The sequence below is a fragment of the Pelecanus crispus genome, chromosome 4 (genome assembly GCF_030463565.1).
Source record: "Pelecanus crispus isolate bPelCri1 chromosome 4, bPelCri1.pri, whole genome shotgun sequence".
Taxonomy (NCBI): domain Eukaryota; kingdom Metazoa; phylum Chordata; class Aves; order Pelecaniformes; family Pelecanidae; genus Pelecanus; species Pelecanus crispus.
The window spans coordinates 49,625,705-49,642,266 of NC_134646.1; the positions used below are offsets into that span (position 1 = coordinate 49,625,705).

Sequence of the window (16,562 nt, forward strand, 5' to 3'; positions counted from 1 at the left end):
ATTTAAAAACACAAGGGACATCAGAATGTTTTTCCATGAAGACCATGTATTTTTGTTGTCACCCTCTATTTGTAACCCAGGCATTTTTATGCTACTTACAACTCTCAGCTTGGTAACAGAATATTTACGTAACTTGTGTTGTGTGTATGAAGGACTCCCACTCTCCCATTGTATGTCTAAAAATAAACAATTGCATCATTCTTATTTCTAAAATTCATTAAGCATTTAGCTGCAGTAGTGTGAAGCACTGCAGAAATGCAGATATATTTGTTTGATGCAGCTATTAGCTGGAAGTCACATGAAGTGCAGTGGCCTAAATTTATAACTTCTTTGGGAAAGGAATATTCCAAAGAAGTTGTAAATTTTAAGACCAATGCATTTAATCACTTTTTGGGAGAGGAATAGCCCACCAGATCTCTACCTGGATGCACAAAATGGAGTAGATATGTATGCATTAATCACAGGGGCACTAACTGGAATGTGTAGTGAATCATCTAAATCCACAAGTCAATTGATCAAAGAAATTATGCCAGAGTGAATGCAGAGTGAATGCTGTTTAAAATGGTTAAAATGTCTTGCACCTCATCTAAGGATTTTTATGTATTTCTAAATGCTATCTGTCCAATCTCATTTTCAGTTAGCCCACTGTTTGTATTGTTAGTTTACATGTGTTAAAGGGTAGAAAGAAGGAAAAACCAAACCTTTCTCCTTAATTAAAAAAAGGTAGTCCTTGGTTTTATTCCTTTCTAATATATTTTAAACCCTAGATTGCTTCTTGAGTTATGCTGATTTTTATGTATGCTTCAAGATACTCAAGTGGTAGTTTGGCCAAAGGAAATTGTAATTGCTGTAATCTTCCAGAGACCATTTGTTTATTCTTCAGGACATTGGGAAGCAAGATGATAGAGGATTGCAAATGCTTGCTTTTTTGTTCAGACAAAATTTAGACATCTGCTTCTTAGCATACCTTTATTAATAATCATCATCTTAACAAAGCCCTAAGGCTGCAGATCACAAGACGAATTGGGAAATAATACACATATATATTTTATATACATTTGATTTGTGAGGGAGAACAGAATAAATAAAGCAGATTTTTTTTCTTTTTTGAAGCAATGTGTGTAGTAAGGTGAGCAAGATTGTTTTGACTAATGTGGTAAACCTGATGTGTGTTGCTGATACCCACTGTTCCATTGTGCATCTCTGGCACAGGGTAGCTGTGACTTCAGTACCACACCTGATATGGACCACACTTGTGAGTTGTTGGCTTTGCTCCAAACACATACTTCCAAAGATTTACATCAAAGATGTTCAGCAGATAACTACATGCTCAGTGTTGTGGTGAAATGAATCTAATGACAATTAACAAAATTCAAGATTTATTGCTATTGTTTAGCATCTTACAGGATTGAACTAAACACTGGCAATATATGTTCCAAATACTAAGCAATTTAAGGCATCTAAATTGCTTAGTGTCTTTTCCCTCCTGGAACTGAAATATTTTACCATTTCCTGTATCCATGTGAGAACAGGTTAAATCAACAGTTTACTGCAAAGCTGTGGAAAATCACCTGTCAATTGTTTATTTGGTCTGGGAATGACACTCATGAGTCTGAGGTGAACATCCATGTATTACTTTGTGAAGCTCAACCTGCATCTCAGTGTGATACAAGACCGCACATGCACAGCTGGTGCCCAGGTGATAGCCTGGATGAAAATTTGCTCTGTAATTAACTTTTCATAACACAGTTGTGCTAAAATACGTTTTTGTTTCCTTTCTGTCCTGGCTTGCAATGAGTTCAGTGACCCTCTCCTGTCTGAGTAGTTGTTTTGTGAGATTGGAACAGATATTATTTCAGAAAGTCTATTATTTTTTGTGATATAACTGGCATGTACCACGAGTAAATTAAGTAACTGTCATAGGAAGCCTATAAATATGAATACTTTTCCAGCTGCTTTTCCACTAAACTCTGTTAGCTGAATGAAATTAGTAAATAATTATGTTGGTGGGGAATCTGCTATAACCATGTGCTGTGTAACATCTCAGTTTTACAATGCAGCTTAATTTTTTCTATAGACCAAATTAGTTTTAGAGTAATCTAAATTGCAAATTGGCCAATTTGCATTAAAACTATGCCTTCTTGTTCAGATTTGTCAACACCTCTTTTTTAAAAAGTCTTTAACATTAAGCATGGGTGGGTAAGACCATCTGTTTATGGAGCTTGCCTGCAGCTCCATTACTTAACACATGAGACAGGTTACAGCTGTTTAATTGTTATCGTGTTGAACGATTATCTTTCAGTCCAAAATTAATATTTATATATGTATGCATGGAAAGCATGTCATTAAACATAAGTGATCTAAATGTGGATTAATGTCATTAAGCATTCATATTAATCCCTCAGGAGGGCTGAAGTTAGCATCATGGCATTCATGTTACTTTTGAGTGCTGCGTGAAACTACTTTACTTGGTACACAGAACTGAAATTGAAATCCAATGGTAGTCCACTGTAGAAGTGTACAGCTTGTAATATGTTTTTATTCCAGTGAGAATTGGTTTATCTTCTAAGAATTTCCCCTCAAATTTAGTTGAGAAAAAAATAACAATGGACAGCAAAGTATTTATTTTAACCTTTTTCTTTGCATGAAATGACATTAACATGACATTAAAACCAATCAAACAAAAAATAAATTTTCTTCAGCAAGAGATTTCTAGTTTCAGCTATTTTAGCTAGAAAAACAGGAAAGTCATCTGGTTTAGATTTTCAGAATTATGAAAAAAATAAATAACGTCTAGAGCACACTCCCTAAGTGCGTTTCCATTAGTATAGACTCTGTCCTGGTTGCTGGTTAAAATGGTTTTCTGACTAGGGGCAAGTGCAGAGGCATTTGTGGGCTGATTTTCTATGTGACCATGAGCAGTGTAAGCTCAGAAGTACTGCTAGTGTCAAGGAATGCTAAGAAGTAATCTCCTCCACTAAGTTGTATGGTCTGCACCTGCTCTCTTCAACATGTGTTTAGCTTAGGGCTCCTTATACAGATTTCAAATATGACTACAGAGAAATGACACTTCATCTCTTTATAAGATCAGAGAGCAAGTCAAGACAAATGTGTTCCTCCTGTTAATTAAAGGAAGTGCTTATAGAAAACTTGATATGGCTCTGTATCACTACACTATATATTTTTGAAGTATGGGCTTGACAAAGTATGTTACGCACCAATTTGAGGGCTTGATTATCTTCTACACATTGGCAGGTTAGAGGGAGAGCAGGGTAACTGGTATTATGATGACCACCATCATTTTAGTACTGATGCTAAGTTGCCAGGCATGGTTTAATTTTCTCCAAAGTTTAAATTACTGAGAATATTCATATTTCATAGTATTTTTAATGTGTCAGGTATTTAATGTAACTTAATGCATACATGCTGAGAATTCCTCATAAATTTTAAGATTCTTTTGAGATTTTAGAATTTTGATCAGAAGGAAATTTTTGTCCTTCAAATTAGAATAATTACTGCTGCATTAATTTATTCTGTAATTATTACAATTTCTAAATTCATGTTTTTCCTTGGTTTTGAGTTCACGGAATTATACCTCAGTACAAATTTCATATTAAAAGTAAGATTGTATCTGAATGAAGGTATAACCTTTGACATTCAAACAGTTTATTCTCAGATAAAATTGAACAAAGATTGAAAACTAATTACATCAAATATCAATTAGTTCACCACAATATTGTGAGTGAAATCCTACTTTCAAAACACCTGACTACATTGGAGTCAGGATTTCACCACAATATTTATACCCGTACCCTCAATGCAAAATATTCATGGAAAAGCGAAGATGACTTTCTTGGCACCCGGAGGACTGATAACCACAGTTTAACAAGATGTCATGAAATTTAGTACAATTATGGTTTTGTTCTTTCCTGTGCCTGAAGAGCATGTTATTAATTTGCCAGGCCAACCCTTGAATATCCAAAATACTTGTACATTTGGTAAATATAAAGATATTCAATTACCAGGTAAATTTAAGATAGTGTGTGCGTATCTGAAGCTGTGAAAAAAAGTGAATTATTGGTCAGGCCTGAACACATTTCAAGACCAAGTATCTCAAATACAAATTATATGTTAGCATACTTTAAACTGCTAATTGGTTGATTCGCATTTAGATGAGGACCACATGTGAAGTTCAAGTTAGGCACATTTTCAGAAAACAGCAGAATCCTCTGAGATGTGAAGAATTTTAAAGCATGTTGCAAAGCTTACTTGAGCTGAAGTGGCCAGAAAGTAAGTGCTTTTGTACATTGTATAGTTGCATGCTGCTCAGACACGTTCTGAAAGTACTTCCAGTCAGGAAGAAAGGTGGAAACAATGATGCTCCCTGTCCCATTCCATCCTGTAATACATTTTCAAGCCAAATTTATCTTTCATGCAGTTCTTAATGTAAGTGTCAGGTTTTACCTGCATCTGTCCGAGGCAGGTCTTTGCGAGTTTGTCAGAGGTCTCAGGGTATTTCAACTTTTTCAGCCTGTACATGTGAGACGGTTATATGTCCTTAATGGCATATACGCTTTCTTCTAAATCCTTTTCCAGCTAAATGGATGTTAAACAGGAAACAACACTGCTCATGAACGTATCAGCAGTCCCAAACTTCCTATGAAGCAACTGAACCTTTTATTCTTAGATACGTGTGGCTTTCCAGTAACAATGATGAGAAATCTTACTTTATATTAAAATTGGGATGGACTCCAGAACAAAAAATCTGAAGGATAGTGGGCTCATGTGCCCTCGTACGTAAAAACCCATTAATGGTTGCTGCAAAGAGCAGTTGCGGTTTTGGCAAAGGATAAATTGCAGTGAATTCAGGTGTCTCTGCAGAAACGTATGCAGCAGATATCTCTGCTGCAGGTCTGCACAGACAGTGGAGAAGAGTGCAGAAATGATGAAGAAGGTGTGATTTCAGGGTAAGGATTATGTTTTGGCCTATGTAGGAAGGAAAACAAAGAAAATTGCCTGCAACTATTATTCCATCCATGTGTTCTCCTTTACAAGAAGGGCAAGATGGGAATTTAGGAGTAAAAAAGTATCAAAAGGAAAGAGTGTTTGTAATCCTCCTCTATTGGCAGCAATGCTCTGAACATATGGTATGTCTAAGACAAGGTTCTTATAAACTCAGAGAAAGGATGACAACCATGAGCTGCTTACAGTGGAAGAACATGTGCTTTCAGTACTGTTCCGTGATGAACAGAGAGAATTACATTTGCAAATGATACCAAAGCCTGCTGCCCCCAAGCACTTTGGAAGACAGGACAAGAATTTAAAATTACTTTAACAAATAGCACAGGCTATGCAGAAAAATAAGGTGCAATTCAACAAATGGTGGGTTCCGTGCACTGTCAACTGCACAAATTCAAGTTCGGAAGCAGCTTGCCAGGCAGGAGAGACTCAGAAAAGGCTGTAGTGGATGATGAATTTGGCATGAGTGAACCACTCCAAAGACAGGCTAGAACAGTGGCTTTAAAATTTTATGAATTCTGGACTCCTGTAAGTTTTCTGGTAGAGGTATGGAGCTCCTCAGAAACTGCATACGGGTGCATGGCTTTTTTTTGTCACTCTTTGAGAGTTGAAACAGTTGCTTAAAGGAATCAATACACTATTCTCTAAGTCTGCTGTGGGTAGGATAAGAAATACTGGATTTAAATATCACAAGGGATATTTGATTTTTTACATTCAAAAGATGTTTTAATTGTCAGGATAGTTAAACTTTGGCTGGGTAGAAATAAGAGGAATGTAAGGGTGATCTGGTAACCAGGTCAGGAGAAGTAAACCACCATGGACTGAGTCTTGAATAGGTTAGAGGGGTCAGGCCAGAGCCATCAACTCTGTTTTTTTGTACCAGTTCCCCCAAAACAAGGACAAAAACCTGTTTACACAAACTGCATTCTCCCTAAAGCTTGCAATGAAACTCTCAGAGAGACTGGTGCAGGGGGGTGATCTCCTGGTTAAAAATTATTTTGAAGAACTGGATTCCACCCTTGCTTCTACCACATATTTTCTGTTAGTCAATCATAAAGGCAAACTTTAGAGTGTCCTCTGACCATTCTTTATTTTCTGCGGACCTTACTAGCAAGTGTGAATTGCTAAAATGCTAGTTTGTGTATGAAATCCTAGATAATTATAAGTATTCTGGAAAATCACATCATAGTTGTTTGCAGCCAAATGGGTGGAGACTTTTTTCTTTAATCTTTCTATATGCCTTAGTTACCCAACTGTAAAATGAGATAAGAATACATTCTCTGCTCACACCAGTAGTGTGAAGATACTATTCTAAAGTATTTTGATTTTAGGAGGAAGATGATAGAAAAGTCTGTAAGAAAAGTAAGTTACTTTGTTTAGGTTAGCATGGTGTGCCTGCTACTAGGGCATCAGCCGTTTGTTCTTCATGACAGAATGAGTGCTGAATGAGGACTCTCAGCTCTGTACATTGACAAAGGAAGAAGGGTATAAAAATTGCACAGGTAGCCCGTAAACCCAGCATTGCTTAAATTTGGCATGTTTGATTTGGCCACTCTCATGATATTCTTGTAATGTGGGGGAGCTTGTTTGTCCTGTGGATCGTAAACAAAGCTTTATGCAAATACCAAATGACAACATTAAGTGAAGATATTAAAACTTTCTAACTACAAAGAAATAGACAAATGTATAGAAAGCTTAAGGTAAACAATATAATGTCAACATACCATAGTTTGCTTGCAGTCAGTTTTTCTACCAAGAAATTAAGATGGCATTTTGACCTGTTATCTGCTTCTGTGACACTTAGTGCAAAGTTATGCAGAAGTGTGAACACGACTGATGCAAGATATGTTGTTCACATCTTCCCGTGGATCTGTGTCTGGGAGCATGAAGTCTGTGTTAGCGGCAGAGATACGTATGCGATCGTTCCCCAGTGAATGGGGTTTGCTGTACTGAGCTGTGGGAGATGAGGAGAATAAGCAAAGCTGAGCTTCCCGGGAGAGGAGTGTTCTTCATTGTGGCTGCATACCGAAATTATTTCTTCATCATCTTTTTTTTTCCCTTCCCACCCTTTGGCTCTCTTCTCTCTTTCTAATTTCTCCTTTCTGTTTTCTTTTAGAGGGAGAGGCTGTAACGCAGTAAGGAAGGGAGAAAGCTGATACTATTAGTGGAGAGGAGGCAGGGGTTCAGCTCACGCTTTCAAGGTGGAGGAAGCAAAAGACCTTAAAAGTAGTTTTTAATATAGGCAGACCTTGATCAATGTGGCTTTAGTCAGGTTCTTTTGTATTTTTGCTTCACGTCTGGTGGTGCTGTGAGGTCAGATTCTGCTCTTATGGCAAAGTAACTCATGACTCCACTGGAGCTGTTGTGAGTTGACATTGTAATGGGACTATATATACACTCCAAAAATATATGGCATGTTGTAGTCTAGTGTACAGGTTACAAAGATTATGATGGGTGAAGATGTCTGGTGAAGAATAATAATGTTAAACTAATAGAAATGTAAATTTTTATTCAGTATTTAGAAGCATGTCAGCGTTACAATCCTTTATGACAGAATAATCAGAATAAAGCAGTGTTATAAGTACCAATTAAGGAACATCAAATCAATGGGTATGTGACTCATGCTGATTTAAACAGGAGCTGATTGGGATAAATGGATTTAATATGTACTTTTATTCTGTGGCTATTCTGTCGTACCTGGAGGAAGTAGCATGTGAATAATCTAAGGAAGACACTGACTTACATCTCTGGTAGGAGACTAATGGGAGACATTAAATTAAAATAAAAAGTCTGGGTTCTGACTGGTTATGAAATATGCCATGTTAAATGTGAATTTGCCTGACTGTTACGAGTTCTTTGTAAAATACATTTATCTGCCACATATTTATATAAATATCCACACACATTGATAACACCATTTATATTTTACGTTGTATGAATTTTGAATGCCACTTACATCTCCTTGAATTTAGCCTATCCTAGAAAATGTACAAATTTTGTATCTTCATTTTTATTTTTCTTCATTCCATTTGGAGGTATATGGAGTCCCTCTACTCCTGGAAATAATAGCAAGACTTTAAATTTCACGGTCTTAAACCCTGCAAGAAAACCCTTGTAGGTATATTGTCTGGTCTATAATTAGACTTTTTAAGGACTTAACATAACCCGCATGTGCCAGATGTGTAAATATCTTGCCAAGGAGCACCTGCTGAGATGCTCCATCCTACTGAAGTGCTCCAGATCTCACCTAGAATTCTCTATGCAGGGGGGGAAAGGCTTGCATTTTGTACTTCCACACAGACCTGGGTTCATTCCTGTTTGCAGTGCCGTGAAGTTAAGGAAGACAGCATGGCTAGTTAAACTTCACTGCAAAGTTTGTACTATTTTTGGTCACTCGTTTTCTGCTTTTTGATTTTTCTAGGATGCTGCATGTTAACCAAAATAGTTTCTAACATTGTCCTTAATGTCAGCTGACCATCAGTAAAAGGATGCTGGAAGGTAGAACTTGTTTTCTGAGCATTATAGGTTTATGGTCTGAAATTGACTTCTTATAAGACTGCTGGATACAAAAAATCTTAAGGAGCATTTTCTTAATCCTTTTTTTTTTTAAATGCAGATTGGATTTCTGAAAGGAAATAGCATGTGGGGGCCTGGGATTGCAGGGACTATTTTCAGTTGCCGGGGGGGGGGGGGGCGGGGTTATGTTCTGTTTTGTTACCTACCCCTGCATTTGTAGAGGCATTTAATGTTTCACTGCTGGACAGATGCATTCCCCAGACAGACCTAATTGTTTCCATTTTATGGAATAAAGCTTGATTTTTTCCTCCACTACACCGTGTTCTAAGAGCAGCTCTGTAGGAGCAACAGGAATTATATTGGATGAGTAAGAGAAGAATTTGATCCACCCTGAAATGCAGCTGTATCACTTTTCTTTTTGTTTGTGGTTGATGTTGAAAGCTACTTAGTTTGTTGCTGCTGTTCTGAATGTTCTGTAATTGATGTTTTCATCTTGCTTTGTCTCCCTTTAACCTTAACATTATAGAAAAAAAAAAACCACACCAACAACTGTGCAGTGGACACCTGACATTTTCTTCTTCTTCAAGAGAGAGAGGGACTAGAAAGTTTCCACCTCTTAGCTGTAGCAGTGACTGTGGCTTCTGTGAGACTACGTATTTGTCACCTCCCTCCTTGGGCTCGGGAAGAGCTTTTTCCCGTTCATCCAAACTGGAGGACATGCCATGGTTGGAAATGCCTTTCTTACCCATCCAATACACAAAGTTGAGGGTTAATAGCAAGTGACAGAGTACTTGCCAGACAGGGGCCATCATCCAGCAGGGATTTAGAAAAGGTCAGATTTTGAAAGTAAAAGAGCCCATGAGCACTCTGTTGAGAGACCTTGTCCACAGCAAAACCAGGGGATTGAATCCGACATTGTTGACTCAGCTCGGCGTGTCCCCACTGCAATAGTCTGTAATATCCCGTCACCTTATGTGCAGGTGGCTGGGTTTGGTAGCCTGCGATGGGCCTGTCCTGCATGGTTTTGCTATATGAAGTTAACCCCTTTAACACAACTGCAGTTGATGTCTATTTCCTGAAAGTAAGGAGGGAACATATAATCCATCTCTGCTCTGTTTCATGTATTAAAAGTAGGGCCTGCTGCTTTAAATCCATCTTGTGCTCTGTCTGTCATTCATCCATCTGCCTCCTCAAATTTTTTGTGAAATTTTCAGTGTCATAACTTATGAAAAAAAAGTCTTGCTATTCTTGGGTATACCATGTAATTTATTTTATACATCTAAAGCCTAAGTTTAATTTTCATGTTTTTCCAATTGAAATGGATCACCACGCTACTAACCCCACTATGCCCTCTTCCACCCCATATATACCATCTAACTTATTTTACATAATTGGTGTGTGTGCTCGGAAGAATTAACTGTGGCTGAATTGAAGCAGAAAAAAACTATTCCTCCTAAAAATCCTGTTAATCCAGTCGAAATTAAGATAGTGTGCTGGTTATGCTGCCAGAGTCATACGTGACCTGCAAATCAAAGATCTTCCAGTGTGGTCAGTGTTTTAAAGCTCACAAGCTAAGTAATTACTGTTACGTTGTGTTGAAAATTGAATTTTTAAACTAGCTTTGATTATATTTTTGTTATACATAAAAATCAAAGCATGTGAAGAGAAGTCAGAAGAAAAACGTAGTCTCAGAAAGGTAGCTTCTCTTTCTTCTGCAGGCCTCCTTTCTAAAATAGTTTCATTGAATCATGACGACGTTTGCTGAAAAGAATTTCTTGCATTTTTAAAAGCTTTGAAATACATTTTCATTTTGTAATGTAAGATCTCTCGTCAGGTGCACCTGCTTGATTTGCATGTGAATTCTGAACAATTCTTGTTTTATGTGACACTTCTGAAATGTCTGTCTGTTTTTTTTTTTCTTTTTAATCCTCAAGCTCACTATTTGGATAAGATAGTGAAAGGTACTGTATATTTGCTCTTTGATGACATGCCTATACCTACATGTACTTTTTTTATACGAATACATACTTACAAACATACTAGTCTGGGCAAAAGAATCTTCTCTTACATACATTCCATGGATTATAGATTTAACTCATATGACTTTCAACTCATCTCAAATTAAAAATGAAATCTTGCTTATGTTATACATATACATCAATGTTTTATCAGTAATTATACATTTATATACAAACGGTATACATGTATTAGATTTTATTTGAACCAAAAACTGAAGATAGTATTCATTTGCTGTTTGGTGCGTTTTCTTTGTTAGTTTTGTCATTGGACCTCTACTTACAAAACTGTAAATATTTAGGAAACAAAGCAAAGGGATACTCTTGTCACAGAACAAGTGTCATTAGTTCTAAAGAACAGATTAATTACAGATATGTGTGTGTTTGTGTATAGACAGATCAATAGAATACCCCAGGCTTTTAAGCTTTTGTTATCTGAATGTAGAAAATCTATGGGAAATTATGACTTGTATTGTGTTTGAAGCTAGAAAAAGCTTGTATACTGTATGCAACATTTTCAATTAAAAGGTTCAAGGATGCAAAAGCCTAACATGAAACAGCAAAGATTCTGGTATCTTCAGTTATGGTGGAAAATTGATTTAGAAAAATGTTCAAAATATTCCTACCCCTCTTTCCCTGAGTATTTTCTCTATTCCTTATTTGTGTTTTTTTCATTAGAATATGGCAATATTCATGGCAATATCCAGGCTTTCACACAATAAGTCTTGAGTGTACCCAGTTGACTCCTAAAATGCTCTGTCAGTATTGCAATTAAATATGTAAGTCTTCCATAAATTAAACAAGAAGGATTAAGAAAAAAATAGCTCTCAGTACGTCAACAAATACTATTAGCAGTTACAGTCTGAAAGAGTAAGACTAGCAAGACTAATCTCAGCCTGGCATGATGGCACAATATCTATAACTGTAGCACCACCGTACTTCCTCACAAGAGGTTGTCCTGATTCTCTGCCTTCTAAGAGTAATTTGACAAGAGTTAAGCACCCTTTATAACTTTTTTCTGGGAATGTGTGTAATTTGGAGCTACATGGTTGAAAGGAGTCAGTAATTTCAAAAGTCTTTAGAAGAAAAAAATAGACTATTACTTCTGAAAGACTTAAGCTTAACTAAGCTTAACCAAAACGGCTCAGTAGATTAGTTCACGGAGGTAGTAGGTCTACACAGTGAAGAAGTGCTTAGCCACTTACTTAGGTTTTTTGGATAAAAGTTTACAGAAAATTGTTGCGTCCAAAAATACCTGATTTGTAGCCACCTTCTCATGAAATACTTAGTGCCATATCTGTACTTGATTCTGTCAGTGTCTTATCATAGTCATAGATAAGGAACACCAAAATCTACATTATTTATAATGTTGTCATCTCATACAGATCATGTTGGCTGCATGCCAGATTTCATCACTAGGAAGTGACAGATAACTGTTTTTTTTTAATGCAATGTTAGACTGAAAACAATTATCGATTTTGGATATATTAAATTATTTTAATTGTTTCCCAAATTTTCCCTCCTTGGCCATAAAAGCAGACAAGATAGGATATAAAGGTAACAGCACAAAAGCCTTAGGGAGATTGTCACAAAAAATCACTCTCTGCTATCTGTCTTGAAGCACGTCACTACCGTGTTTTTGTTCAGTCTATCAATGTTTTATTGTGGTCCTTATGGTATTTCATTTTGTCCGTCCTAAGTAATCAAATACGCACAGCTATTACATTTAGTTGGAAATCCTGTTGGTCCTGTCCCATCCGTATGCAGCCTGAATCCTAATGTTTGTTAGAATAGATGCTAAGCTGCTTCACTATTTCCTGGGCTTTGCTTATTCTGTGAAAAGGAATGTATTTTTGGCATAAAGTATAGTCATTAAAACTGGCCTATACTTTGTGCAATTATTTAACGCACTGTAATTTCACATGAATATACGGCAACTCTGAGACCAGATAAAGTTAACGTTCTCTTTTATTATGTGCTTAAAATCATACCCATTTTCCTACTTAAGAATTTGGAGGGATTTGTTCATAGTAACAGGGAGCTTAAACATTTGTGCCAGTAAGTAACCAATACTGCATAAAGCAAATAATGATCTATTCTATGAGCACAGAAAAATGTATCATTTTACACAGCTGTGTTTGCACTACGCACTCATCTCTTGTTACTTTGCCAAAAAAAAAAAAAAAAAAAAATAAAAAACAAACTTAATTTTGTCTGGCCTGCAGGTATTTAGAGGATTGGTGCATTTATTTCCTGCCTGTACAGGTAAGTGGTGTCTCAAGTGTCAGGCCAATCAAAGATGCCACTTTGTTAAGAATTATGTTCCCCAGGTAATGTTGCTGTTCCACTCCATGTGCAATTACAGTATTTGTGCTGTTCTTAAGGCCTGTTCCCAGTAAGTGTCCCTTGTTTGTATTTTTTTTTCTTCTTACATCATTGCAATATTTAAATCGCTTGTGGTTTTTCTTCTTTGTCTGTTTCAACAGAGGGCTGCCCTGGCTTGTGCAACAGCAACGGGAGGTGCACGCTGGACCAAAATGGCTGGCACTGCGTCTGCCAGCCGGGATGGAGGGGAGCGGGCTGTGACGTAGCCATGGAAACTCTCTGCACAGACAGCAAGGACAACGAAGGAGGTAAGGTGTACCAACTGGATCTTTAACACTGGGGAGAACCTGTTGAGGAATGGAGATTTTACAGTCAGGTGATGAAATACTGCCGTGAGAACCATACACTCATTTTACTAGCTCTTATGCCTGTAAGAATACGCTGCGGTATTCAGTACTTTTATATGGCGTATCAGCAAAGCCTTGCAAGATGCTTACGACAGGTGAGTTACGTACTTAGAAAATGATGGATGTCACCTTAGTTTCCCTGCAATGTTCTTTTATATGGGAATAAAACATAGTCTCAATTCAGTGAACTGTAGTGGAGGGGAAAAAAAAAAAGGAAGGAGTTCAAATTTTCAGTGACCTCACAAGGAAATTATGCCAAGAGAGAAGGCCAAACAGGGAGTTTACGTTTTGACCTCTGATACTATTGCTGGAAACGATTGGTTGCCTGGTCTACAGAGATCTTATCCCTCAACAACCTGTGAATGCTCAGATGACTGACAGGTTGCTCCCAGAAGTCCTTTTTTTTTCTTTTGGCTTGCTTTTCCGCAGTCTGTCATTCAGGTGACAGGTAACAATCTGCAGCGAGACGCAGGCAGGACTGTTGACTTAAGGAATCAATCTGCAATCATCGTTGTAGGGTAGGGAAGGTAGAGAGGCTGTGACTTCGTCATGACTCCACAGAATTACACAAAAAAACACAGAAAAACAAGATTAAATGTGAATGCAGTGAAATATTAGATCAGCATAATGCTTTTATTGTCTGTCTGTCTTCCCCTTCTTTTGTCAACTCTTTTTTTGTTTAATACTTTCAGATTTGGAGCAGAGATAAGAAACTCCATTAGGGTCTCTGGATGATGATAAAGTCATCTGTGACTTTGTTTTTCAGCTTTAGACTGCGTATGCCTTTGCCATTGCTGGTTGGCTGTTTGCTCTCACATCCCAACTGCAGTTGGGACCTGAGACATCACAAACTATAAATAACAGCAGCGTTTACTTCCCGAGGAAAATAAATAACACGGCTAAAAGTGCTGCTGTTTATTGCTTTACACGTCATTTGATTTGTCATCCTTCTCTGTTACATTATATATTTTGAGTCAGTTTTGCCCATTCAGGGGCCTGAAGAATCTGACGCAGTCTGGTATACGCAATCTGAGCTAGTGTGAAGCTGAATTTCTTCATGTAGGAAGGGAGCAGAGGAACAATTAGCCATAGCACATCCGTGCAGAGGTGTGCTGTTTGGGCAATTAAGTTCAGGTGAGCCAGGGGATTATGAACATAAGGAAGAAAGAGAAACCTGCAAGCATGAAAGGAGACAAAGCAAGGAGGAAGAGAAACTAGGTTAGAGGATAAACAACTTGGAGGAAAAAAATAGATCATGTAGGAAAAAAAAGGAGAAAAAAGTTGAAAGCCCAGTGATAGACTAAAACAGATCCAGAAAACGTTAAAGATAGTAGAAGGACATGACATATCAGAGGGAGAGTCAAGAGCAGATAACGGAGCAGTGGGAGGAAGAGGAGCAAGGTGAACAGGAATGCACATAAGCAGAGCAAGGGAAAAGAAGATGCTCCTTCAGACTGAAAACAATAATAGCTGTTTGTGTGGGAAAGGGGAAAAGGAATGAGGAATTGGAGCAGAAGGATCTAACAGGATGACTTACAGTTCAAGAAGAAAGAACAATATTGCAAAACAAAAAAAAAAGCCTAATGCTGGTATTTTGTTGCTTTTTTTCTCATTTTTTTTCATTATTTCCCAAACAGACCTTATGCAGCTATGTATGAGGAAGGAGTTGGCCAAATAGTTGTTTTGCCATGATTGACCTATATAATGCTGTTTGTCACTGGCATTTCTCTTTTAGTGGACCTTAATTTAATTTATATGCTTCAGTACAGAGCATATTCACTTCAGTCTTTGACTAGTGGCTGAGGAAAAGGGTTAAAATATAACAATTAAATGAAAGTAAAAACTGGAAGCATACCAAACAAAACTAGGAAAAGTAAGTCGTCTTTGCCAGAAACCCACTTGGAAAGAGAAGCAGTGTTTCTTCCCTTTCCAAGAGTACCTGCAATCAGCCCACTAATCTCTAGAGCAAGCCATTCAAATTCCAGACAGCTACAGGGAATGGCACAAGGACGCCTCTGCTGTATTTGTTTATTGTGGGAGATTAGGTTATCTGAGCACTTACGCTGAATTTATACTGGTGACTGCAGGTAGAGTGATTTACATCACACTAGGCTCAGTGGTTATATAATTAAAGTTATCTTGGTTGTTAGTTAATTGATATGCTGTGGTTAATGTTTGTGTTTCATCCTACACTGGATAAAGTATATTTCATATATCAATATGAGTAAAATTCATTAATAAGTGTCTGCTGTTCCTTGATGCTTAGCTCTTTCTGGGACTGATTGTTCAAATCCTGTGAACATGAGCATCCCAAGGACCTCAATGGGAATATTCTCCACAGGAAATACTAATGACACCAAGGCATACCTGATCATTTTCCCGTCTAGATACTATTGACATATGATGGGATGATTATTACTCATCTTCCTTTTAATACAGATTTCTGAGAGTCTTGCAGATCATTTCCTTTCTCTTTAAGGATCACTCTTTATTTTTCCATGTGTTTGATTTGGATAATAAAATACAGGATTTTCTTTATGTTTTAGCAACCCACAAGGAATGTGTGTGCAACAAGCAGACCTGAGGCTGAATTAAACTCCTAATGACTTTGTGGGGAGAGGGGGTGTCAGAGTCGTCCATGGGTGGAATAAGCCTAACTTCTTTACTTGGGAAAAAATGTGTCACTATTATACTTCAACAAAGTGGGCCATGTTTTGTCATCACTGTAGGAAGAATAAGCTGTTTACTCTTTAGTTTAGGTCGGTCTTTACTGAACAGATTCCTTTGTTAAGTTCGCTTTTTATTAGTTCCTATCCAATTATTAAGAGTAGTTACAGTTTCCACCAGCAGGATTTAAGGGATTATTAATATTCTTTTATTACTAAAATGAAAATAAATACTGTAATAAAGCAAAGAGTACTTAGCACTATTGTATTTTTGTAATTACTTTATAGGCTAGGGTAGCCCGCTCCTGATAAGCATTGTCACAGGGTAGTACAAATTCAGCCTAACGATTACCTAAACCAGGGCCTCTTCTCTGATAGTGGCTAATAACAGATGCTTAGGAAAAAAAAATAGTAGGACAAATGTGAACCTATCTTTTCTTTGGTATACTAGCAGGCTGCTAATTAAAATAGGAAATTACTGCCACAGAATGTTTTGAGTATCAGAAGGGTTACTAAGTACAAAGATAACCCAAGCTCAGGAAATTTCAGGAAGTTTGTACTTGAATTAGGACTGATACAGTGGCATGCTCATGTTCTCTGGTTTGTGCTCCAAC

At 37.3% G+C, this 16,562-nt stretch overlaps 1 protein-coding gene across 9 annotated transcripts in view; it reads left to right on the plus strand.

Annotated features, from left to right (window-relative positions):
* TENM3 (teneurin transmembrane protein 3) overlaps positions 1 to 16,562 on the plus strand; it is a 320,001-nt gene that overhangs the window by 243,390 nt on the left and 60,049 nt on the right. For 6 of the 9 annotated variants that reach the window (XM_075709612.1, XM_075709614.1, XM_075709615.1 and 3 more), the window contains one exon: positions 13,037 to 13,183. In XM_075709612.1, the coding sequence (XP_075565727.1) occupies positions 13,037 to 13,183 (147 nt within the window). Of the gene's footprint in view, positions 1 to 10,469; positions 10,497 to 13,014; positions 13,184 to 16,562 lie in introns of all 9 variants that reach the window. The other 3 variants (XM_075709610.1, XM_075709613.1, XM_075709618.1) reach the window with 2 other exon arrangements.